Source organism: Exserohilum turcica (genome assembly GCF_000359705.1).
Source record: "Exserohilum turcica Et28A unplaced genomic scaffold SETTUscaffold_2, whole genome shotgun sequence".
Classification (NCBI taxonomy): domain Eukaryota; kingdom Fungi; phylum Ascomycota; class Dothideomycetes; order Pleosporales; family Pleosporaceae; genus Exserohilum; species Exserohilum turcicum.
Genome location: NW_007360025.1, coordinates 1,224,121 through 1,248,258, shown reverse-complemented (window position 1 = coordinate 1,248,258; position 24,138 = coordinate 1,224,121). Strand labels below are relative to the sequence as shown.

Here is a 24,138-nt window from a genome sequence, read left to right as displayed (position 1 = left end):
CTCAAGGCCTCAGGCAGTCCCTAGCCATCAAGAAGAGGCGGGAAACCAAATCCTATACCCTACAGCTTGAGGATCATCCTGAGTATCATGGTGGAGCTGTTTGGTGGTCACCAACAAGCGTCAAACGAGTTCAGGATAACAAGATACAACAACAACAACAAGCCAAGCTTAAAAAGCTTCAAAAAGCCGAGCAAGCCAAGATCAAGAAGGCAGCTCGCGATTGCCAGCTTCAACTTCAAAAAGCAGCCCGTGTTGAGCGGGAGAAGGGTTGGGAGGAGACCAGAAAGCGGAAGGCTGCAGAGAAAGCCAAAAGAGAGCATCGTAGAAGCCTCCGCGACGCTGCCAAAGCTATACAATTGCCCCAATCGGGTAAGCGCAAAGCGTCAAAACCTCATAAGCCAGCTACAAAGCGTCAAAAGTGTGGTGGTGTTGCTCCAGCTGTGGTGGGAGCCGCAAGGGTTGCACGAGCTGCTCCACCGCGTAGTCGACGGCAACGACCGATAACGCCCTCCAAAAAAATTTCTAAATAAGCCAAAACTTTCGTAGGCCTGTATATAGTATAATCCTAGCTTTGCGCAATTTTATTACGATTTGTGGTGGCTCTACAGCCTCATCTTGTTGACTATATTGAGTTGTTAGGGGTGCTCAACTGGCGATGGTGCTCATCTGGTGCACGGGCACTGTAGTCAGCACGGCCACGCCAGCGCCAAGCCCGGGGGAACAGCGGCACGAGACTTGGTATTGACCTCCTCGGTTCTTGACCCCAATTTTGACAACACGAGCTGCGTAGTCAATTTAGCCAGTCTAAGTCAGCGGTACGGCACGGCACGAAACCATACAAGTGGCTGTGGGTGACGACATTCTCACGACGATGGTCACGTGTCTCGAGTTACTTGTATCCGTCGCCGTACACCTAAGTCGAGAACGTAAGGCCTGAGCATGGCTAGCTCTGCATCTATAAGAAGCAATAAACGGACTCTTTACACAGTGTCTAGGCCCGAAGTGGCCATCGTAACATCCATACACCGCCGCATATTTCCGCCTCCCGTTCCCGAATACCGGACACGAATTCTGACTCCAGGCATCAGATTTACAATAAAATGGATTATAAATATCAAGCTGTTGTCGTATAGATGTCGGTAAGACAGAATTCATGCAGAGAAGCTTATCTTAGATCTTGCCGGAGTATACTTGGAGCCGTTTGTTGAAATCAACCTAGACATTTCGAAAAAGCATGTAATAACCTGCTAAAATTTCATACATAAACTGTTGATGTAGATCCCGGAAGCAAGAGTGAAACGAGATGAGTAAGTCCCTTTCCACCAGCAAGCAAGTGAGTGGTATGCTTGCCTTTACAAGCAAACCCGTTTTGACTTCTAGTCTTCTTTCCCAGCCATCATATTTCAGAAGCACCAATTTCGCTTCCAAACCCGCGCCACGTACGGGCTACATGAATACCAAAACTAGGATTCCGTACCTGAAGTCCCATCCACAAATCCACGGTAACTGAAATCCCCAATCATTTCTCTACATTAACCTTTACCATCCGCATATCTGTGACTCTTTCATCCGTACAGCCTACACCCGTCTTCAGTTCCATATCTGCGTCTCACAGTCCCACCTTTCCTTTGCTTCACTCCATGACTTATCCTCAATCACTCTACTTCTTCGACTTGTTCAATTCCGCTTCCAAAACCCCAATTCTGTTCTGCATCTCAGCATGCTTCTCTTTCCAAATTCGTGCCGAATGTTGCGCTTCTTGCATGTTTGCAACGGCTTGTGCATGTTGCATTATCAATCTTCCATTCTGCTCCAGCAGGTTCTGGAATGCAAGCTGGTGCTGGTGCCGGAGTCGCTGCACGTCGGCTGCTGTGTACGTAGATTGTTGAGCAGGGTAGTTGTTTTGCTGCTGATGGTAGGAGTGGCCTTGCTGAAGGGGCTGGAAGGTGGTAGAGTAGGCAGTGTTTTGTTGGCGCTGGAGTTGCGGCATCTCACTTGCTGCATATACAGTTTGTTGGTGGAGGGATTTGTTTTGCTGTGGGGCCTGAAAAGTGTCTTGTTGATGCTGGCTGTGGCTTTGCTGTGGACGCTCGAATGTAGTTGGGCATGTGGTCTCGTGGGAGCCTGGGGGAGTTTGCTGTTCAAGTACATGGCTTTGCTCTTGCGGCTCGACAATGTCCTTGTTCGTGACGGTGGGGGGTTGAGAGTTTGGTGGTGAGAGGGGTGGCGCAGGAGGGGGTGGGTTGGGTGCGGGAATGGTCTTTGACTGTCGTCCCAGCTTGTGAGTGAAGTTAGCTTATGTGTTGAGGACAGGTTTGGTATACTTACTGGAACGCTGTAGTCGCGGCGCCGGATTTCGGCTTTGCTAGGTCAGCAGTAGGGAGGACGTGTGTTTTCTTTGGGCGACTTACAAGAGTTAGAGTTCTCAACCTCATCGTGCTTCCTTTTCCTAGAATTTTCGGTGCTCTGTGCAGAATTTGGCTGTGGTTGCGACACTGCCGTCTCCTGACATCTACTTGTAGCAGCAGTAGAGCTACCATCCTTACCAGGCGCAGAGAAAGTTGCGGGATTCTTTCCAAGCCTGGGAGCGGAAGACTGAGGTGTTTTCGATTGAGCGGGTCTTGAGTCGCTGATTGCCTTGCATGCGCTCTCCAGCTCTGACCAGAACGAGGTGTAACCACATATGTTCCTGAGGTAGCCAGCGAGCACGAACTGACAAAGTATAAATGCACGTAATGCACTAACAACAGGTGCAAACTTCTTTAGTACTTCTCCAATGTTGCATAGAGGCTTCCAGAAATTGATATCTGACATATAGTCAAATCTCAACCGGATGTGATTGGCATCATTTTTCAGAGTTGTGTAACCAACTTGGTTTCTTTTCACTTCATAAACAAAAGCATAAACTGGAAGCCTTTGATCCATACCATATCCTTCGTAGAAGCCAACCAGTAACATATCAGTCAATGCAGTCTTTGGCAGGTCGAATTTGGTATGGCTTTTGCCAACGATGACATGTTCTTCAAACTCCAGAGCATGGTTGACTGTCAGTGTAGAAACATAGTCGGGCATGTCAATTTTGGCTTTCTCTAGGATGGCATCTTTTGTCCAAAGCACCGTTTCGTCGCGTTTCGCATCGCTAGTTGGTTGAGGAGTAGGTGTGTCCATGTTGAGATCTGGAATTCGCCTTTGAAGCTTTATAACCTTATAGAGGTAAGTACTTCTTACATCAATAAGTTATTGCAACTGTCTTTCAAAAGAATTAGGAGGAGGGTGATAACCGAGACTTACGTTGTTCGTCTGTGAGCTTTTCGTTGTTATTAGTTGATTATATGTTAGTGATCAGAAATCAAGCTGTTATCAAGATGGCGCAAAGTAGAAAAGGCATAGTCAGCCCAAGCAGTGAGATATGAGTTTTCCCATTTTGAAAAGTCTGCAAACCCGCGCACTTGAAAGCAGTGATGATAATAACGTAGTGAGGTGAAGCTGGCCATCACCAGTGAAGCCATGAGGCCAGAGAGACTGACGTAAAGCCAGCAGCGTCGATGAGCGAAGACTGAGTGAGTATTTGCCTACGCCTGTCTACAAGGCTTGTAAGTGAACAAGCATCCGCCACAACCGTCTACCAACCTATTGCGAAACCGCGCTACAAGTAAACTTTACCAGTCAGTAAGCGACCAAGAAGCACCCGCCTTACCTAATCACCACTACTCTAACCGCACACAACCTCCTCATCACACCACACCACACCCTGCCTTTACTCTCCTCCGCGCGCGCAAAACCCTTCACTTTTATACTCCACAGTTACACACCCACCCTCACCGCACCTTCACCACGTGGGCACCCAGCAATGCCCGCCGCCGCCGCCGCCCGCCCGCATAGTCCCACTCATACCTCCATGTGCGCCCAGAAGCCGGACAACCGGGCGCGCACAGCAAACCTTCCTTTTGGATTGAAAGGCGGGACAATACTCTCCCGTAGACACGCAGTCGCAGTAGCGGGGATACAGCGGGGCCCCAGCACCACGACATGTGTACATACACATAGGCTAAGGTAGACAGCGCTAGCACCCATTTAGTGCTAGACTAGTCTACGCCGCGTGACGATTGGTGATGGGAATTATTAAACTGGTGCTTTGTTTCCGCGACTAAAATAGGCACCGCAGGGCGAGAGCTAGCGAGTAAGTGACTAAGTAAGTAAATGAGTGAGTGAGAGAGGGGGATTTATCCCGTCACCTCACGTCTCAGGCTAGTCATAGCGCCGAAGAAGTTTCTGAGGTATACGGATAGATAGTGGGATTTCTCCGGCACACGATGCAGGTTTTGGTTTTTTTTGTGAAGAGAAAGAGGGAGGGCAGGAATATCTGTGGTTATGCAGACGATGCATACTGGCGGTGCTACTTAAGTTGGGGAGGAAGCTTGGGAGCTGCAAGCTGCAAGCCCACCCCAAAAAAAACGGGGTGGTATTTTCTTGTTCCAACTACTGCAGATCGTTTCCCCGGTTTTGATGTTGCTGTTCGCCGCCCCCCACATTCCACGCACCCGCACAGGGAAGCTTGAGTCGCGGGCCATGTGCACCTCCGCACGCTTTAACAAACTCGGAAGTAGTTGGGATGGGGGAAGTAGAAACCCCAGCTTTTTAGCCTGAAATACGGCTCTTTGCGTGCGACTACGGTGCCATGTTGCGCTTCTCGGTTGTAGACATCGCGACATGTGACTTGTGGAAATGGGAGCCGATGACGTCTTAGTTTGCTGGAGACGACAGCGAGAGCGAGCGAGGCGTGGGTATAAAGGTGTTTGGTATGGCTGCCGAGGCCAAGAATGTCTGAGCGGGTCCTGTCTCTCTCTCCATGCGCCCAACTTGAATGCCGACCATGCGGCTGTCGTTCTTCACCGTTTTCCTTTGTGCTGTTGGCGGGGCCATTGCCGAAGATGGCTCCCAGGGTTGGCTACGCTATGCCCGCATTCCCGATGGGCCATGTGCACAGTCGGTTCCGCCGACAATTATCGCACTGAACAGCACAAAAACCAGCCCCGTCTATACGGCTGGCCAGGAGCTCCAGAAGGGCGTGAGTGGTATTTTTGGCAAGCAGCTCAAAGTGAGCAGTACTGCGGGCCGTAGCCGCTCGGCCATCATCGTGGGGACGGCAGACGCTTACAAAAAGGCCTATGGCGGTTTTCGTGAAGACCGAAATCTGGAGGCGGATGGGTTTTACCTCGAGACAAGCAGAGACAAGGTCGTTATTGTCGGGCAAAACGAGCGCGGTGCTTTGTACGGCGCCTTTGAGTACCTCTCCCAGCTTGCGCAAAACGATGTCAAGTACGGGTCAAAGATTCACAACCCTCAAGTGCCAATCCGATGGACCAACGAATGGGACAACATGGATGGCAGCATCGAGCGAGGCTATGCGGGTCCATCGCTCTTCTTCAAGAACGGCTTCGTCGTCGAAAACACCACTCGTATTGCCGAGTACGCCCGGCTGCTGGCGTCGATCGGCATCAACGGCGCCATCATCAACAACGTCAATGCCAATGCGACCTTGCTCAACGACCGCAACGTCGAGGGCATGGGCAGGATCGCGGATGCAATGAGGCCGTACGGAGTACAGATTGGCATTTCGCTCAACTTTGCATCCCCAAATGCTACTCTGGGGACGTTTGACCCGTTGGATCCCAGGGTCGATGCGTGGTGGGCCAACATCACCAACTACATCTACTCCAAGGTTCCGGACATGGCAGGCTACCTGGTAAAGGCCAACAGTGAGGGCCAGCCTGGGCCGTTGACTTACAACCGCACGCTGGCGGATGGAGCAAACATGTTTGCCAGAGCGGCGAAGCCTCACGGCGGCGTAGTCATGTTCCGCGCTTTCGTATACGACAACCACATCAAGGAGTCGGATTGGTATGCTGACCGCGCGAATGCACAGCTCGAGTTTTTCCAGCATCTTGACGGAAAGTTTGATGACAATGTTGTCGTACAGATAAAGTTTGGACCAATTGACTTTCAGGTCCGCGAACCACCATCGCCACTGTTTGCAGCGCTTCACCAAACTAGCACAGCCATTGAGCTCCAGATTACGCCTGAGTACCTTGGCCAGAACTGCCACTTGGTCTACCTCGCGCCGCAGTGGAAGGAGATTCTCGAGTTCGACATGAGGGCCGAGAACCGCCCATCAAAAGTCAAGGATATTGTTACCGGCGAACGGTTCAAGCGACCGCTGGGAGGATACGCTGGTGTCTCTGGCGTTGGCTCCAATACGACATGGCTGGGTAGCCATCTGGCCATGTCAAACCTGTATGCCTTTGGACGGCTAGCCTGGGATGCGTCGAGCGAGTCGGAGGCCATTCTCCAGGACTGGGTCCGATTGACCTTTGGATTCGACCAAGACGTGCTTGACACCATTACCGACATGTCTATGAAATCGTGGCCTGCATACGAAAACTACAGCGGTAACCTCGGGATCCAGACGCTGACGGATATCCTGTACACGCACTATGGGCCTAACCCAGCCTCGCAGGATAACAACGGCTGGGGACAGTGGACGCGCGCCGATGCCTTTAGCATTGGCATGGACCGCACAGTGAAGAATGGCACTAAAAATGCCGGCCAGTATCCGCCAGAGGTGGCACGCGTGTGGGAGGACATTGAGCTCACACCGGATAATCTGGTGCTGTGGTTCCACCACGTTCCCTACACGCACCGGCTCAAGTCGGGCAAGACGGTGATACAGCATTTCTACGACGCGCATTATGAAGGGGCGGAGACGGCCCAAGCTTTTGTGGGCCAGTGGGAGTCGCTAAGAGGTAAGATTGACGACGAGCGGTTCGAGCATGTGCTGTTCCGGCAGATCTACCAAGCCGGGCACGCGCTCGTGTGGCGGGACGCGATCAACGAGTTCTACTTCAACCTCTCGCAGATTCCCGACGAGGCCAAGCGCGTGGGCAACCACCCGTACCGCATCGAGGCCGAGAGCATGACGCTGCAGAACTACCGGACATACCGCGTGCGTCCGTTTGAGACGGCGTCGGGGTTCGCAGGCATCGTGACGACGTCGAACCAGACAACGGGCGTGGCGAGGGCAAATGTCACTTTTGCGACGGCCAAGTACGACGTGGCTGTCAACTTCTGGGACGTCATTGGCGGAAGAGCCAGGTACCAGCTGGACATCGGGAACCGGACAGTGGGTAGGTGGACAGGCGACATGGAGGACCGGCTGGGCCACGCGCCGTCGGTCTATCTCGATGGACACTCGGCGCGACGCATCACGTTCCGAGACGTCGCGGTGCAGCAAGGCGACGAGGTGCGCGTCACGGGCCAGGCAGACGGCATCGAGCCGGCGCCGCTTGACTATGTTTCCTTTTTGCCATGCGGAATCGTCGATTGAGCAGCGAGGCAGATTGCGGGCGCAGCAGGATGGACCAGGGAAGGTCGAGATATACGAGGGACGGGGGGGGTGTGTGGTCGTGTCGTGGTCGCGCAATCAAAGGCCTGTTAGCCGGCAGATCGGAAGGACGGGGGGAGTCGGGGGGGTTGAGTCGAGGGAGGAGGAGGAGGGGAGGAGGGGAGGCTCGGCGTCATTTCCCCTGCAGGGACTCCCTGTGTGCTTCCCGCGACGCTAGACCCGGGCAGGCCTAGCGTGTATCCCCTTTCACGCCCAGCCAAGGCCGCCGCCGGGCGTCGCAGCCGTTGACCGTCTGGGACGAGGGCAGAGGGGAGGGGGTTCGTAGAGACAAGCGGGCATAATCCCACCAGCCGTGCATCCATGCCGGCCACGCATTACTACTGTGACTCGTTCGTTGCCTTAGTGACTGTCCCCGGCGCTGCTCCATCAGAGCAGAGAAAAAGAAAGAAAAAGTATCACCCCCCAGCCCGGCCTTCACCTTGTCGCGACCCCCCGCCGCCGCCCCAGCACGATTCCCACCACCACCACTGCCGCCTGCAAAACGTCGCCCATCAACGCCCGGCGGGCCGCGTCTCTGCGTCCTCGTCGTCTCCTTTCCCACCGCCCCCTCCGTGGGCACGCAAGAGCCTGGGATCCGTGCCGTACCTACGCGCCGCCGCTGCACAATGTGACCAGCCCGACCAGACCAGCCTGTCAGCTCCGACCAACTCGTCACCCTCGACCCTACATCGACGGCGGGCGCTGCCGCAAGACTCCCACGATTAACCCTCCGCCCTGCCGTCTCGCCATTCCCCGTCTGCCCTCCCGCCCGCGCGCAGTGTCGCCCCTTCACCACGACGACTTGATGGCGCGTCCGAGTACGGTCGCCGCCCGATGCGCTGCGCTAGGCACGTCCATCGCCCAGGTTAGAGCTGCTTCGCATGCTGCTGTGTGTCCACTGCCCTTTGCTTGCGCTAATGCCCAAACCAGATTGTCCCGGACATCAGCAGCTTTGCGCGCAAAGTCCGCCGTGCCCGCCATGACCTCAATGCCATCAACACCAACCTGCTCATCATCAAGACGGGCCTCGGCGTGGCGCAGGACGACTTTTCCAAGCGGGCCGCCGACCTGCCTCCCTCGCTCGTCGAGGCCATGTCCCGCATCATCGACTCGTGCGACGACACCAGCGGCCGTCTGCAAAAGACGTTTCTCAAGCTGTCGTGCAGTGCACAGCCAGCCCAGGACTGGCGCGACCTCAACGATGGCCATCTGGTGAACCTGCGCCATGACCTCGACGCCTCGCGAGCGGTCCTGGAGCTGGCCCTCGATTACATCAGCCTGTGAGAAATAGCACCCTTTCCCCTTTGGGAAGCTCATCGTCTACCGCCATGCTGACCAGATCGCAGATTCGGCCACCCACACACCCTGGACTCGGCTCTCCAGAATTATGTCAACGGTCTGTTTACACACAACGACGATCTTTCAAAGCGGACAGATACGGAAGAGATCTTCGTCAATCAAACAGCACGAGAGACGCTGTCTCCCCTACTCCAGGCAGTTCGCTTACTCCGGTCGTGCATCACCGCTAGTTCGAGAGAAGGCACGCCCGTAACACCGCCACAGCCAAAGCGATCCGTCATCCCCCGCCCAGATTCACTAGAGCCGGCCCTTGGCGAGACGCCCCGGAGTGGCAGGAAGAGTCCTAATGGCAGAATAAGCCCGAATGGCCAGAATTGGGCGCTTACGATTGCAGATGACAGTAGCATTGGCACTTGGCTCGCCAATGTTCCTTCATTTGAAGAGGCCCAGCCGCTGTCGTGTTCCCACGTGAACTCGACGTCAGTGTTGCGAATTGTAGTCCCTGATTCGAGAGACGCGACCCCATCACGCGGTACCTTCTTCACCGACGACGGTGCATCCTCGGCCCAGACCCTGGTCCCCCCAGAGCCATCGCGATTGAGGAAGTCGTATAGCTGGTGTACTGACTTGTCAGGCAAAGCGAGTACCAGGTTGAATCTCGCATCATCCTATGCCTCTAAACATGCATCCAAATACGCTTCCATCGTATCCGGCTCCGACGTGTCCATCTTCCATAAGAAGATTACGTCTGATCGTATCGCCGTGTCGAAAGCAAAGCGAAAAGAGCTCGAGCCTCGGCAGAGAGAGGCAGTCGACCGCATTCTGGCCAACATACCTGCAGAGGCCACGCCTGCCGAGGTAGAAAGAGTCATGTGGGAGGGTGCGTCACCCATGACGGCGCACCCTGAATTTGGGTTTTTCTTCATGCGGGTGGCGTACGAGATGACGCCAGAAATACTGCCCCTCCTAATGGACTTTGGGGCGGATATTACGCGTACAAATGTCGCGCCAACATCATACTATTCGGTCGTACACGCCGCCACGCTAGGCCGCCAGCTCGAAACAGTACGCTACCTTGCTTCACTCGGCCACTCACTGGATATCCCGGATTTTCACGGCGAAACACCCCTTCATCTTGCCATTAGGACGCCGGGAGCGTCGGCAATAGCAAGATACTTGGTAGAAGCAGGAGCAGACGTCAACTCGGAATCAGCGGCTGGACAAACACCGCTACAGACAGCGCTCAAAACACCCGGACTCGAAAGCCGAGAGCGCAGCGTCTTGATTGCGCTCCTGATAGCGCACGGCGCAGAGGGCGAGGCCGAGGTCAAGAGAGTCATGGAGAATAGAAGGGGTAATGAAAAGGGGAAGAGTGTACTTGGACTTACTTGACGGCCCAGGTGAGCCATGACCGAGCCTCGCGCTTCCAATTTTTTTTTCTTTGTGTAATTGGCAGTATTTTGACTGAATCGCCTCGACTCCATGGCAGCATAGCCCTGTCCTTGTTGAATGGCTTGCATTTCTTTGTACATTCTAGGGCTAGTGAGTGGCAGGCATGGCTGTATATCCCTTACCACGCCGGCTTCTCGACATTTATAGAAACATCATCAGTGCTTCGTCTATTATCTTACTCCAGCAGCTGTCATTATGCCAGGGGCAACTGAAAAGGCTAGGAAAATAGGTCCAAAGCTACTGTCGCTCGCGCGACATAGGCTATCGAAATAAAAGAATTTATGATTTCAACTATAACAGTACAGCTGAAGAATCAGCAAGTGTGAAGCAGCCGAGCAAATAGAGTGTATACTAGCGCGTTTCATGTTCTGTAGACACATTTGATCCCTCGCCAAGAGTTGACGATGATGTGGGGTAGTAAACTCGGCGATGCTGCAGCGAGGAGCCAATCGCTAAGCTTCCGCTGACTTATCACGCTCCACTCATCGTCGGGCTCCTCCGTTAGCACTGTGGCAATCGTTCCATCCTTCTGTCGCTTGACTGGCTGCAAAACCTTATCTCAGCCTTCCAACAACATGGCCAGCCACGCAGCAGACACGTACATGATGTGGGTGGATGGGAAAGAGGTACAAGGTCGAGCTGAGCAGTCAGTTGGCGAGACACTGATTCATGGCGAAGCACCATTTGCTGACGACATGACAGGTTGGCCGTCGAGGATCCCGCAACAGGCGAGATCTTCGCTCACTGCCATGCAGCATCCACCACGGATGTCGACGATGCCGTTCAGAACGCCCACAGGGTCTTCAAATCTGGAATCTGGGCCAAAGCGCCGCGCCACATTCGCGCCGATATGCTGGATCGTATCGCTGCGCTTCTGACGGCAAAGCTCCCGCAACTGATTCAGCTCGAGGTCCACCAGACGGGCCGCGCTATTCGTGAAATGAACGCTCAGGTCCCTACCCTGACCAAGTGGTTCAAATACTATGCTGCTCTCCTCCGGACCGAAGAGCGATCTGTGCTGCCCACCGTCGGTAAACTGCACAACTGGGTCGACAGAAAGCCGCTCGGGGTCGTTGCGCAAATTACGCCGTTCAATCATCCCATGCTAATTGCTGTCAAGAAGATAGCGCCTGCGCTGGCAGCTGGCAACTGCATCGTCTTGAAGCCCAGCGAGCTGACTCCACTCACCAGCATTGAACTGGGCAAGCTCATGAAAGAAGCGGGCCTGCCTGATGGTGTCTTCAACGTGCTGCCTGGCGACGGTATTACCACGGGCAAAGCTCTAGTGGAGCATCCATTGATCAAAAAGGTCGATGTCACTGGAGGCACTCCAGCTGGACGCGCTATTGGCGCCATTGCAGGGCGCAATCTTGCACACTATACCGCCGAGCTAGGGGGCAAGGCGCCTCTAATTGTTTTTGAAAAGGCACAACTGGACCTTGCCGTCAACGGAATCGCCTTTGCTAGCTTTATCGCGAGCGGCCAGACATGCGTTGCCGCGACGCGAATCATTGTGCAAAACAGCGTCCTCGGGCAGGTGGTCGAAAAGCTCAGGGGCAAGATGCAGAGCATTAAAAAAAGAATGGGGTCGCCGAAGAACGTCGAGTCAATGATGGGGCCTCTCGTATCCGCAAAGCAGCTGGGCAATGTCGAGGCGCTGGTTAACGACGCAAAGGCAGCCGGGGTAACCGTAGTAACTGGTGGAGAGCGCATGCACGGCAAGTCCTCACTGGACGCCACCGACTTTTCCAAGGGTTACTTTTACCCACCCACGATCTTAACCGACAGCGAATCAACAAAGATTGTCGACACGCGCATATGGAGGGAAGAGGCTTTTGGCCCCGTCATTGTGGTCGTAGGCTTCGACACGGAGGAAGAAGCATTGCGGCTGGCAAATGACAGTGAATTCGGACTCGGCGCCGCCATCTGGACGCAGGACCTACCGCAGGCGTTCCGCGTCTCGGAAAACATCGAAAGCGGCATTTGCTGGGTCAACACGCATCACCGCAACGACCCGAGTTCGCCGTGGGGCGGCATCAAGAGCTCAGGCGTGGGCAGCGAGAACGGCATCGATGCGTATAATGCGTATACCACGGCCAAGAGCACCATTATCAACTATGCGAGTGTCGAGGAGGGACTTGCCAGCGACGATTGGTTTAGAGAGGGTACGGGCGAGGTGAGATATGGATAGAGGCGAATACCCACCTACCTACCGATATTCAAAAGACATTCGAGTCCTCCTTACCATGCTCTGAAAAGACGCTCAAGTGACGCGAGACTTGACTTCCTGTCTCACCACCGCAACCTTTACCTTGACATCTTCTTTTCCTTCCTCAAGCACACGCTCTACTCGCTCCAGCACCCGCTCTGCCGCACAACTCAAATGGCCAGACACCCTCTCATTCCTCGCTATCTTCATCTGTACATCCCTGACTCCGTCTTCGTCAGCGTGTACATCGCCGACGCTGTAGCGCCCCAGATGAAACAACTCGTGGCTACGCAGATACTTCAGCAGCGAAATCAGGGCTGTAGACTCGCCTTCTAGGACTGTTGTGTGGCGGTGCTGTGTATCGCACGATAAGCGGATGTCGTACTTGGAATCGAAGAGTTCGTGGTGCGAATTGGAGGCGTCGTGGTCGTGGTCGTGGTCGTGGATATGATACGTTGTGGTGTCTGCGTCGAACCAGTACGAGAGACATTTTAGTTCTCGTGTTATCAGGTCGAAGGCAGTTGAAGTGAGATTCATCGCTGAAGCTTTGTCTTCATCCTTTCCGGTTTCAACCCCGCTTTCTTCTCCGCTGTTACCCTTTTCTTCTTTTCCGTTTTCACTTTGGTCTTCATCTGCATGTTCATCTCCCACTCCGTCCTCGTCGTCTTTATCTCGACCAGCGCCCCAATGCCGCACACCCGCAACCTCGACAAAAACCAGCCGTGCTGTTTTCGCCTCCGCACACGGTACGCATCGTGATTTCGGGACTGACAAGGTCTTTTCAGCCTCAACCTCACCGCCACCGCCATCATCTTCGGCAGTGCCAGTGCTGGATTCAACCCGCCACCCACGCCTTTCCAACCTTGCTGCCCGGAAAATGACCCTGCAAATCCTCCACTTGAGCATGGTATACGCCTGCTCGTGTATTTCGCGCGCTACTTCTCTCGGCGCGAGTATGCGCGCTAGTTTGCGGGGTGAGAAGCCGCAGGTACAGTCGTAATCGTCTTCGTGAGTGTGCTTGCGCTTTTGCGGTATGAGGGGTGTGGTTGGATACACTCTACTTTCTTCCGGCGGTGCAATGCAGCCCAGTTCCTCAGGCCTTGTAATCCCCAGTTGCAAGCTCGAGCTGCAAGACTGAGAAATCCTATTTCCGTCCTTGTCTCCAGGTAATTCGGACACGGATTTGCTGGATCCTTCACTCGCCGCCCGGTTATAACCCGTATTGCTACGACTACCCTGTGCCTGGCGCCGCGTTCTCGTCTTCCCATGCGCGAAGATAGCGTCGATGATGTGGTCCGAGGTTACGCCCTTGCACAGCAGTGGCTGGATATCGTAGCCGTCGTCTTTGAGCAGCTTCAGGCGTGCAATGTTATTGGCTTTTTGCTTCCAGCTCAGACGCGACCAGTCGCGGTCCAGACTTAAGTCGTTGCGCTCAATTAATCGGCGAGCGCGGTCTTCCCAGTCGCCTCCGCGGTTTCGGGCTCGGTTGCGTGTCGGGGCCATGCAAGGTGCTGCGGGATTCGGCGGGAATGCTGGAAGATGGTCTGGCGCAGTGGGGGAGCCATGTTTGGCGGTTGCTGAAGATGTATTTGTGTTGGTGATGGTGGGTTGGCGGCGTCCTCGCTTTTCCATGGCTTCTATGAGGTCCTTGTCTGGCCGCTGGTAGTTGTTCGTGATGTTCGCCAGAGCCTGTGCGCGGTCCATCTCTTCTGGAGTCAAACCCGAGCGCTGTTCCTGCGCCATGGACAAACCCGCTTTTGCCACCTTGCTCGAACTAGCGGCTCTGCTATTACCTTTTCCATTTTGAACTCTGCGTCTCGGTTTCGGCACCGGAAGGATCTTTCGAGGGAGAGGCTGCGTCATGGGCATATTGCTATGCGACATGCCCGCCTAGAAGTTCGCTGCGTATCGAATATAAGGACCACGGAACCTTTTTTGTGGACCTGGCTTTGTGTTTGGTCTCTCGCGTATGTCTGACTTGTTGAGGCGGCTGTTTGTTGTACGCGGGCTGAAGCTTTCTGGAAGTCGCTGGGCTGAGTCGCTTTAACAACCGTCAAGCTAGTTGACGTACTGCGTGAATACAGCTTTTCACCTGTCCTTGCGCTCGCGGTGAGCCGGGCACTGCGTTGGCCGGCGGCGTTGTGGGTGCGTGAAAGCGCCATTGTTGAAAGCGCCAAATACTCATTCACTGCCGGTATTGCGGTGGTGAATGTGGAGGGCTCTAGCTGAGATTAAGTAGTCCCCCCATTTTCAATCTACCTGGCACGTATTTTGATGTGCGTTTCGGATCTCCTGGGCACGGTGATTAGATATCCTGGAACAAGTTTAATGTCTTACTCATCTTCAATGTACCACTAGGATGTTGATCACCCGAAAAGGCAGGGGGGGATTATAAAGAGCAGCTATGGCTGTACATTGTCAGTGTCTTTACCAGATCCGTGGGCTGTAGACTGTTGAGAATGGAATAGCAAAGCACAACTTCGCAAAAACATAACAATTTGCACCTTTCATTCTTGTTTGACAGACATCTTCATGTTTATTTAAATACAAGACAGACCAACAGCCATGGTGTTCAAGTGGATTGACGGAGCTGATGCGACACGCCGTAGTATAGCCGGAAATTACTTCGGCGCACAGAAGCCTTCGTAATACCGTAATCCTTCTCAGAGCACCGAGTCGCGATTCCCATGTGACTGACACCACCACCTTTGCCTTTCCTTGCGGCGGTAAATACGATAGGCGCGAGTTTTAAGGAGACTGAATCTGCCTCTTCACCACCGCAACATGTCCCAACTCAGCTCCTCGTTGAACCAATCCCATGCTTGACATTCACCAGATAATCGAAGTTCTTGAGCTATGAAAACAAGTTAGTAAAGTACATACTACGGCAAGCTACTGACTTACAATGTATGTATGCTCAACGCGGGATCGTTTCTTGTCTACGGTGGTGGTGCGTCTCATCGTGCCAGGGGCCGTGGTTGCCGTGGTAGAATTGGCAGAGCACTCCATTTGCCTTGCGACAGGGTGTGTTGAGGAACACCCTGGGATGTTCGTAGTTGGCAAGACAAACAGGTGCGAGGAGGAAGAGGAGGAGGATCTTGACTTTCGAAGTCATGGTTGGTGCGAGTTTTGGAAGACGAGAGGTCCGAGTTTGGAAGACGAGTGGCTTGGAGTTCTGGAAGACGAGTGGCTTCGAAGTTTGAATCGTTGATGGGATATCTGGTAGCTGGTGCCTTCGGGATTGTGCAGGGGAATATGCGCAATTTGTAGCCGCAGTGCAGTCTTTCTTTAATGCAAAGTCTGGAACTGCCTGCATAATTGTTGCGCGGTGACCAACTATGGTTCAGCAGATAGCTTATTTACATACACGCCATTGGCCGAATTGTGGTACATTTTCTCCAAATGGTAGAATCGGCTGCTACGTGAGTGGACGAGACCCTTGTATGCCGACGGGAAAATGTAACATGATCTGATAAGATTCTGGCGAGATCACGACTTGACTTTAGGTGGTTGGTGACTGGTGATCTTAAAATCTTCATTTGACTACCATCGTGACTCTACACTTTGCCGAACCTGGAGTCTAAAGGATTTCAGGGTCATAATTCAGAATAGTGAGGATACGAGATGGGGTTTCATTTGATCATCCCAATCAACTCTGGCAAATAGCATCTTACCGATAGTGACGCAGAGCCTTTGTGAAATCTAGGCTACCTTAGCATTCACGTGGTCTAGATAGATTTGGTTGATGCAGTTCCATGCATCAATCCCACATCATCCTCCTTCACCCTCACACCTTCCGTTCACCTTCGTCACTCTTTCCATATGTCTCCCCATAATAGCCCTCGTCACGCCACTGAACCCCCACGCCCTCATGGCACCCCAGCATCCACGATGTTTGGTCTCTCTGTCTTCTCTACAGTGCCACGGCGTTCCATGCTCCCATCCGTTTGGTGTCACCTGACAACGCGCTTGCTGCCTAGTTGGCTGCTTGCATGCCCACGCTAGCCACCACGACCAGCAACAACCAAGAGCCAACAGGACTCCACTCCACCATCGCTTTGCTTTCAACTCGCTCGCCACCAGCCTGGACATGGGTCCGCCTGGCCACAACCGGTATGCGGTCTTCGCTAGTGGAGACGATAAACCGGCTCCTGCGCCAAGTGACCCAGTCGACCTGGCCAACAACCCATTCCTAAACCAGATTGCCGACGACTCGATTCCGTGGGAGGAAGTCAAGAAGCGAGGCGCCGCAACAGCAGCACCGCCCGTCCAGCCAGTCAGCCGTCCTGTGAACGGCACCAAAGACCGGCCCAAAGCTGCTGCCGCCCAACCAGCTCCCAGCGAAGGTCGGAAACGCACTCCCTCTGGCTCCACCACCGACAGCAACGACAAAGGTTCCGACCCCCACGAAAACTGGTGCGGCGTGTGCTCACTCAAACTCCCCAACAAGGCCGCGCTCCTCACACACATCAAACAATCAGCCAACCACCAGCACTACTGCAACCTATGCAAGCGTGTATTCAAGGACCGAAACGGCCTCAAGAACCACGTCGACAACTCGTCCGGCCACGAGACATACTGCAATCTTTGTCTCTCGGCCTTCAAGGACCCGTGGGGCCTCAAGAACCACTTTGAGAACAACTACAGCGTCGGCCACGAGTTTGTCTGCCTGACATGTCTCTTGGGATTTAGGACGTCGGGCGAGTTGGAGCAGCACTTGCAGACGGCCGAGAAGCACACGTGGTGTCGCGTGTGTCAGCGCCGCTTTCGGACCCAGGATGAGCGCGATGAGCACTGGATGAAGACTAACCGTAAGTGAGCGGATGCATGCATATCTGCTGCGAGTTTGCTGGAATACCACTAAAAACAGCTACCAGGGCACAAACACTGCTTGCAACCTGGCTGCGACTTTGACGGCCCAGACCAAGCTGCGCTCACGGAACATCTGAGGCGTGACCACTTCCAATGCCAAGGATGCAAGCAGATACTCCCGAGCCTGACCAAGCTGAATCAGCACTACGAGGCCTGTCTATTTGCAATCTCCTGTCCTCAATGTAAGGAGCAGTGTAGCGGGAAAGCCCAGCTCGAGTTCCACATGAAGCACTGTTTTCTGTGCGAAGAGTGTGGCTTTCACACATATCACGAGGGCAATTTCCACATTGTAAGTAGACATTTTACATCTCACTGAGATGGCAACATGGCACTAACAGCATGTCAGCACATGACCAAGCATAGCTCCGCCAACATGGCGTGCTGGGGCTGCGAAGCCCCCATGCGCAAATACTCCAGCCTCATCAACCACCTCGAGTCGGGCAACTGCCCCAAACTCAGCGACGCAGCGCTTCTCATGCGCTGTCTCGGCAGGTGGTGGTATTCGGCGCTGTACATGGATCTCGACATGCACGCCAACATTCGGACGGGCCGCGTGGATATCCATGAGTTGTGGGAGTGGATGAGCCAGGGTGCCTTGCATCCGTTTCTCTGCCGTGGCCAGGACTGCGGCAAGACGTTTGGCCAGCTGAGTGCGCTGTTGCTGCACTGCGAGAGCAGGGCGTGTGGCTGGGACATTGATCGCTTCAACATGCTGGGGCTGGAGAAGGAATTCAAACAGACGTGTCTGCGCAGGGACAGCGGAGCAAGCTAGCTGTGACCTACATGTGCTGCTCGATCTTAGAATAGTTATGGAAAGGGAAACCAGTCAGCATATCAGCTTCCAAAAAAAAGCAAAGATATGGATCAAAGACGCTCAAAGTTCTGAGCCGAATAACTTTTTTTTATGTCGAGAAAATGTATCCATTGTAGGCCAAATATCTACCCCCCCCCCCCCCAAAAAAAACGAGCCGAATTTATAATTCCGGGCTTGTATCAAGGATTCGCTAGCGCTAAACATGCATCAACCGCGAGACCGACTCTGCAAGAACAAAGTAAGCGATAGTTTCGTAATTCAGATGCAGGAGCTGAACTTACCGTCCTTCCTTCTGCCGCACCACATCATCAATGACATCCTTGTCCAGCTGCGGAAACATGCCCGTCAGTGTCTCGACAACAACCTTGTGTTCCTGGCGCTGGATCTTTCGTATTTCCTCCGCCTCGGCAGAGGCCTGTCGCACGGCTGCATCTTCGGCCGCCAACTTCTGGCGCTGCCGATCCTCGTGGTACTCCTGCTGGGACTCTGATTGCTCGGTCTTTGCACGGGTAGGTGTTTGCGGTTTTGCTGGAGACGCTTGGCCAGATGACTGGTTGGTGTCTGTGTCGGAGAAGATGCGACCGATGGTGCTCAGGGGCCGTTGTATAGTGCGGAGCAAGCCTGCGACGGCTGCATTCTCTTCTTCAGGTTGTTCTGCTTCTGGATTGTTCTTGACGCTTGTGGAGCGATGTGGACCGGCGGTTTCGGCCTCCATTGAATTCCTCTGGGTGAGCTCTGGCCGTAGCGGTGTCGTCTTCTCGGGTATGTGGTGGTAGTGTGGTGAGGGCACACGCTTGTGACTGGAGGTGTTAGGGCGTAGCTGAGAAGAGGACGGGTCGACCTCCTGAGCTGCATGGCGCTCTGCAATGGCCGATACGGCTGCTTCGACATTCTTTTCAAACTCTTCGTCGCTTATCGTTAGTGAAGTCTTGTCCAAGCCTTCAATAAACTGTACAGCACCCATAAGCGACGAGATGTAGTAGCCTGCCTCACCACCAAGCTTCTCCTGGTTGCGGAACCGGAGAATATACTGTACATTGGAAACGAGATGTTCTGGGTTCGCTTGTAGTACGGTGTAGATGAGGAGCGGTACAAAGGCATCGGCCGACTGGTCTGAATTCGATGTCCGTAGATAGCCAAAAATAACTTTGCAGCAGTTCAGAATGCAGATGATCTTGTCTCTGGGCGCCCGGTAGCTTTTGATCTTCAGTAGCTCTTGTTGGGCGAGGTTCAGAAACTTCTTCCCCTTTTCGCCTACAGGTTTGATGTCCAAATGCTCTTCCCTGACCCACTTGTAGATACGAACTTTCTGCGCGAGGACCTCGTCGCGCTCTACGTCCTCCTGATGCTGGCCTCTCCGTCCTGGCCCTATATGCTCGGGTCTTCTGCGGCCTTTGCGTGGCGAGGATGGCTCTGGCGGTGGAATCGCTGGCGAGAAAGTCTGGTTGTAAAGCCGGTTCATGACCAGTTTCTCCATGCCTTCTCTAGCGTTGTCAAACTCGGCGTCTGATACAGTCCGCCATACCTCGCACTGAGCCATCTTCTTGGCTATAAATTCCAAAAAGTCGCCGATGATCTTGACCTGCTCATGCACCATCCACTGCTTCTTCCCAAATTCGAGAAGGAACGAGCGCAGGAACTTGGCGACTGGGTCCGCTGTCCGGTGGCGCAGTTGCTCAAGGAATCTGTGAAAGTCAAACGGTAGGTCTGGTTCTGGTTCTGGCGCCGGCCGGGCTGGCTTGTATTGGGAAGCATGTGCACTAGAGGATGATGGTTCTTGAAAAGATGTGCCGGTACCAACGCGGTACAATGATGAGGTTCGGGGCGGCGGCGACTGGACAGACTCTGGCGAGGCTGCATCGTCGGTCGGTATAGGAAGGGGTTTGTCGGGAGGAGCGAGGCTTGAGCGGCGTGGAGGGAACGGGATCGCGGGGGAGTCGAGGAGAGGATTGGCAATCTCTAGGCGCGGCGACATGATCTCGTCTTCCCCCGGCGCGGCATTGCCCTGGAACTGGTCCATGATGCTCTGGATCTCGGGCTGGGAGTTGTCTGCGGCATCGCCCGTGCCGTCGTTGCTTGTGCCATACTCGTCAGCCGCCGCGTCCTCGGAGTTGCCCCCACTTGAACGTGCCTGGGACATGGGCGACGTGGCGCGGCTGGGCACGTTGCTTGTTGAAAGATACTTGTCGTCTTTTGGGGGCGGGGGCGGGGGCGACGGTGATCGTAGGGCCGCCTTGCCTGCAGCTTTCTCGCTGGGCTCGTGGGGTGGTGGTGTCGTTGCCGGGCGGTCTGTTGCCAGCTGCTCCGTCTTGGCCACCAGCTGTTCGACCAGCTCGGCAGAGGACAGCTGCGTGGCTTCCGAGGGCGCGTCGTGTGTGGTCGTCGCTGGCTCTTTGGAGGATGCATCATGGCCCTCTATCGCGTCCCCCTTGGGCTCGACATGCTGCCCCGCCCCGCCCGCCGTGGCCGCCTGGGCCGGTGCTTCTTGGTGGCGTGCACAAGACTGCGCGCTCTGGGGCTCTTGGTCGTGTGCTGGGGCGGCGACATGGTGCGGCTCGTCGCCCTTGTCTAGCTTCTCGTCGCTGGCTGTGGCTTGGACTGCATCGGGTTGCGGAGGAGCGTTCGGGAGAGACATAGACCGGCTGCGCTGGGGGAACGTGAGGGGATGCTGGGGGCCCGATCAAGCTGCCACGGACATTCAGGAGAGCTTCAGACAGCTCGAGCAGCGCGGATACCTGTCAACGGCCGTTTTGGTCGGGGTCTGCTGCACCACCGCGGCGGTTGCCCGCATGGCTCCCGGCATCTACAAGCCGAACCGCCGAAGCGTTGCCTAACGCGTTTGAGTCGCAGACGTGCGCCGCCCACCACCAATCCCCCGAACTCTATCGCGACCTCCTCACTCCCACCCCTGTGCAATGTGCGGCATCTTCTTCTCGCTCAGCCCAGCCGGATACGTGGCGCCCGACCATAGCACCAAGCTGCTGCTCCAGAACAGAGGGCCCGATGCCACTGGCCAGTCCCACGTCGCCATTGAACTGGGCCCGGCTTGCATGCAAGACACTGCGACTCGGGTGCACGCGACGTTCCTATCAACCCTTCTTGCGTTGCGCGGCAGCGACATTGTCCAGCAGCCTCTCCAGGACGCGGCCACTGGATCGGTGCTCTGCTGGAACGGTGAAGCCTGGAGCATCGCTGGCCATGCTGTCAGCGGCAACGACTCCCAGCTCATGTTTGCCAAGCTGCTCGAGGCATGTGCATGCAAAAGTGGGACTGGTGCACGTAAGGTCGTCGAGCTGCTCGAGGCGGTGCGTGGTCCGTATGCTTTTGTCTTCTATGATGCGTCCAACAAGCGCATTTACTATGGTCGCGATTGTCTCGGCAGGCGGTCGCTACTTCGCAAGCACGCTGCAGATGGCACTATTGTCTTGTCCAGCGTTTGCGACAATGCGGATGGCGAGGCTTGGGCGGAAGTCGATGCGGATGGCATACACGTCATGAACCTGTCGGACGTAGACGCGGCAAATCCTTCGTTTCCTGATCAGCGGATACCGCATCGTCGTTCGGACCAGGGCAACGACCTGGAACTCTCTTTCGTAGGTAAGTGATCTCGTCCGTGGGTTCTGCTAACTCCTCTAGACATTGCCCTTTCCTCTCATGAACTGCGGCATTTCCAACAGTGCTACTCTAGACTTGGGCGTAGTAGAGCAACTCAAAACATCTCTGTTCGAGTCGGTGCAAGTTCGTACACAGCATGTCCGCGAGGCAGTGTTTGGTGCAGAGACGGATGCCCCAGATCAGGCACGTGTGGCCGTTTTGTTTTCAGGCGGCCTTGACTGCACCATCCTCGCGCGTTTATGCCACGAAATCCTGCCGTCAAGCGCACCCATTGATCTTCTCAATGTGGCTTTTGAGAATCCCCGCATCCACTCGCAGCTCGAACCCGGCACCAGCCCGTACGAGCTCTGCCCTGATCGCATCACTGGGAGGTCGTCGCATGCAGAGCTCGTCGAGACTTGTCCGGGTCGTAAGTGGCGATTTGTAGAAATCAACGTGCCCTATGTCGACACACAGGGACATCGTCCCAATGTCATGGCATTGATGCATCCTCACAATACTGAGATGGACCTGTCTATAGCCTTTGCACTCTATTTCGCTTCACGTGGTAGCGGGGCAGTTCGCCTGACGAACAATGGCCCGGTTGAGCCATACACCACCACTGCCCGCGTGCTCCTTTCTGGGCTCGGTGCCGATGAGCTTTTTGGCGGCTACCAACGACACGAGGTGGCGTTTGCCCGCCGCGGTTACCCTGGTCTTATTGAGGAGCTGGAACTCGACTTTAGTCGCCTGGGAAAGCGAAATCTAGGCCGAGATGATCGTGTCATCAGTGACAGCGGCAAAGAAGTCCGCTTCCCGTTCCTCGACGAGGACTTTATCGCACTGGCCCTCCGTCTTCCTGTGACTGTCAAGTGCGATTTTGACTTGGCTCAAATAGCTGATAGCGAGGACCCAGTACGAGTCCTGGAGCCTGCAAAGCGGGCACTTCGACTGCTAGCATGGCAGTTAGGTATGAGAAAGGTTGCTGCCGAGAAGAAGCGCGCAATTCAATTCGGTGCTCGCACAGCCAAGATGAAAACGGGTAAAACAAAAGGCACACATGTGCTTAGTCAATAAGGTTCGTTGCGTTCTTTCTTTCCCCTGCGATGATTAGACCAAGAACAAACGGTAGAGACACCAGTGCGTTCCTCGGGTTAGACTATCTTGTAGATGGCGTCGGCCTATGCGCACTTGGAGTCGCTGATGTTTAGTTTTAAAAGGCAAGTCTGAGCAAGTATATCCTGGTATTATAGTCATTACATATAGTATCCGCGCTGACGAGCATAATAGAGACTATGAAGGGTGATTTTACCTTTCATTACGAGTTGTACGCCAGATATGAACTTGACTAACGATCTGTTTGCATCTGGATTCATATGTTTGTCGTTGCTGAACCGTGTTTGCTAACATAGCACGTACCTGACTATTAGAAATGAGTCGATATGAACTATTCTCATCGTGAGCTATCCCTAAGATCCTAAATGGCTTTGCTGGTCCATGTCGAATGCATTATGTCCACAAGTAATTAAAAAAGATCAATACTGCAGAGCAACAGTATGGAAGTTAGAGCGTGGCTATGACAACACTCACCTAACAATACTATCTGGAGCATTGGCCTACAGCTTTCATTCTACCCCTACAGACCCCATTTTCGGCTCGAAGATTTCATATGCCACAGCTTCCTCACCATCATGTGCCACCAAGCCAGTGGCAAACCACACGCAGCCCAGAAGCTTCGCGCCACCGCCACACATGCACCGCCACAATGACGCAACACCTCATCTTGCATATATGCATGCGCACTTCGCACAAGCGCTCTCTCTCAACCGCCTTTCCAACCCGCAATCAATAAACTAGACTCCTTCGTTCCGCAAACACCAAACTAAAGTTCGCATCCCTCATCAACGCCATCAAACAAAATGCCCGTCCCCATGCCCTCAGCATCAACAACCAGCCAACAAGGCGCGTCGGCAACACAATCGTCTGCATCGGCGCAGACGGCGCACGACGTGCAGAATGCAGCGACGCAGAGCGTAGCGAGTGCCAGTCATACACAAAAGACAGAAGCCGAGCTCGAAGCCGAGAGACGGTACGAAGAAGCGATGGAGGACGAGTATGCGAAGCGCGAGGGCGGAGCTTAAAATACGTGGATATAAGAAATTCCGTCTTCTCCAAGGCAAGGTTCTATATATAACGTATTCCACCACCGAGAGTGCCACCCCACCGAGAGTGCCACTTTTTCTTGGCATCGCGAACTTCACGTACGAAAGACAATGCCTCAACAACAGAACGTGATATTTACTCAGCAAGAGGGTAGGCTTACTCTAGCAGTTCAGGCCTATCGTACAGGCCAGTTTAAGAGCATTCGACGCGCTGCAGCAGCCTATAACGTCCATCATCAGCAGATCTCTCGGCGGCTTCAAGGAATCACCTTTCGACCTACGACGCAGCCAAATT

The 24,138-nt window shown here is 54.3% G+C and overlaps 9 protein-coding genes across 9 annotated transcripts; 5 read left to right on the top strand and 4 right to left on the bottom strand.

Annotated features, from left to right (window-relative positions):
• Positions 1-1,660: 1,660 nt before the first annotated feature.
• Positions 1,661-3,168, bottom strand: SETTUDRAFT_31147 (uncharacterized protein; the record flags this gene model as incomplete). The annotated part of the gene is made up of 3 exons (XM_008026840.1): positions 1,661-2,278; positions 2,329-2,360; positions 2,412-3,168. The coding sequence occupies 3 exons, from the start codon at positions 3,166-3,168 to the stop codon at positions 1,661-1,663; spliced, it is 1,407 nt and encodes a 468-aa protein (XP_008025031.1).
• Positions 3,169-4,864: 1,696 nt separating this feature from the next.
• On the top strand, positions 4,865-7,384 carry SETTUDRAFT_19352 (glycoside hydrolase family 67 protein; the record flags this gene model as incomplete). The annotated part of the gene is made up of 1 exon (XM_008026709.1): positions 4,865-7,384. The coding sequence occupies one exon, from the start codon at positions 4,865-4,867 to the stop codon at positions 7,382-7,384; it is 2,520 nt and encodes an 839-aa protein (XP_008024900.1).
• Positions 7,385-8,246: 862 nt separating this feature from the next.
• Positions 8,247-10,368, top strand: SETTUDRAFT_115369 (uncharacterized protein; the record flags this gene model as incomplete). Its single annotated transcript, XM_008027221.1, has 3 exons — positions 8,247-8,306; positions 8,372-8,721; positions 8,788-10,368. The coding sequence occupies 3 exons, from the start codon at positions 8,247-8,249 to the stop codon at positions 10,130-10,132; spliced, it is 1,755 nt and encodes a 584-aa protein (XP_008025412.1). The 3' UTR covers positions 10,133-10,368.
• A 417-nt stretch (positions 10,369-10,785) lies between these two features.
• On the top strand, positions 10,786-12,386 carry SETTUDRAFT_115365 (uncharacterized protein; the record flags this gene model as incomplete). Its single annotated transcript, XM_008027220.1, has 2 exons — positions 10,786-10,838; positions 10,895-12,386. Exons 1-2 carry the CDS (start codon positions 10,795-10,797, stop codon positions 12,381-12,383), a joined length of 1,533 nt encoding a protein of 510 aa, XP_008025411.1. The 5' UTR covers positions 10,786-10,794.
• Positions 12,387-12,455: 69 nt separating this feature from the next.
• On the bottom strand, positions 12,456-14,270 carry SETTUDRAFT_31143 (uncharacterized protein; the record flags this gene model as incomplete). The annotated part of the gene is made up of 1 exon (XM_008026839.1): positions 12,456-14,270. The coding sequence occupies one exon, from the start codon at positions 14,268-14,270 to the stop codon at positions 12,456-12,458; it is 1,815 nt and encodes a 604-aa protein (XP_008025030.1).
• A 651-nt stretch (positions 14,271-14,921) lies between these two features.
• Positions 14,922-15,500, bottom strand: SETTUDRAFT_162965 (uncharacterized protein). The gene is made up of 2 exons (XM_008027219.1): positions 15,306-15,500; positions 14,922-15,255 (listed from the first exon to the last, which is right to left on the bottom strand). Exons 1-2 carry the CDS (start codon positions 15,408-15,410, stop codon positions 15,196-15,198), a joined length of 165 nt encoding a protein of 54 aa, XP_008025410.1. The 5' UTR covers positions 15,411-15,500; the 3' UTR covers positions 14,922-15,195.
• Positions 15,501-16,491: 991 nt separating this feature from the next.
• Positions 16,492-18,045, top strand: SETTUDRAFT_19347 (uncharacterized protein; the record flags this gene model as incomplete). The annotated part of the gene is made up of 3 exons (XM_008026708.1): positions 16,492-17,212; positions 17,279-17,562; positions 17,620-18,045. The coding sequence occupies 3 exons, from the start codon at positions 16,492-16,494 to the stop codon at positions 18,043-18,045; spliced, it is 1,431 nt and encodes a 476-aa protein (XP_008024899.1).
• Positions 18,046-18,244: 199 nt separating this feature from the next.
• SETTUDRAFT_178785 (uncharacterized protein) lies at positions 18,245-20,818 on the bottom strand. The gene is made up of 2 exons (XM_008027218.1): positions 18,369-20,818; positions 18,245-18,312 (listed from the first exon to the last, which is right to left on the bottom strand). The coding sequence occupies exons 1-2, from the start codon at positions 20,720-20,722 to the stop codon at positions 18,267-18,269; spliced, it is 2,400 nt and encodes a 799-aa protein (XP_008025409.1). The 5' UTR covers positions 20,723-20,818; the 3' UTR covers positions 18,245-18,266.
• A 184-nt stretch (positions 20,819-21,002) lies between these two features.
• SETTUDRAFT_89062 (uncharacterized protein) lies at positions 21,003-22,758 on the top strand (the record flags this gene model as incomplete). The annotated part of the gene is made up of 2 exons (XM_008027217.1): positions 21,003-21,680; positions 21,724-22,758. The coding sequence occupies 2 exons, from the start codon at positions 21,003-21,005 to the stop codon at positions 22,756-22,758; spliced, it is 1,713 nt and encodes a 570-aa protein (XP_008025408.1).
• Positions 22,759-24,138: the final 1,380 nt, after the last annotated feature.

Excerpts from the sequence above, each read along its gene's own strand:
- SETTUDRAFT_162965 (XM_008027219.1), bottom strand. The coding sequence starts at position 15,410 with ATGGAGTGCTCTGCCAATTCTACCACGGCAACCACGGCCCCTGGCACG. Across the intron at positions 15,256-15,305 it reads GCGTTGAGCATACATACATT|CTCAAGAACTTCGATTATCT; the intron begins GTAAGTCAGTAG and ends TTGTTTTCATAG.
- SETTUDRAFT_178785 (XM_008027218.1), bottom strand. The coding sequence starts at position 20,722 with ATGTCTCTCCCGAACGCTCCTCCGCAACCCGATGCAGTCCAAGCCACA. Across the intron at positions 18,313-18,368 it reads GTGCGGCAGAAGGAAGGACG|AGTCGGTCTCGCGGTTGATG; the intron begins GTAAGTTCAGCT and ends TTGTTCTTGCAG.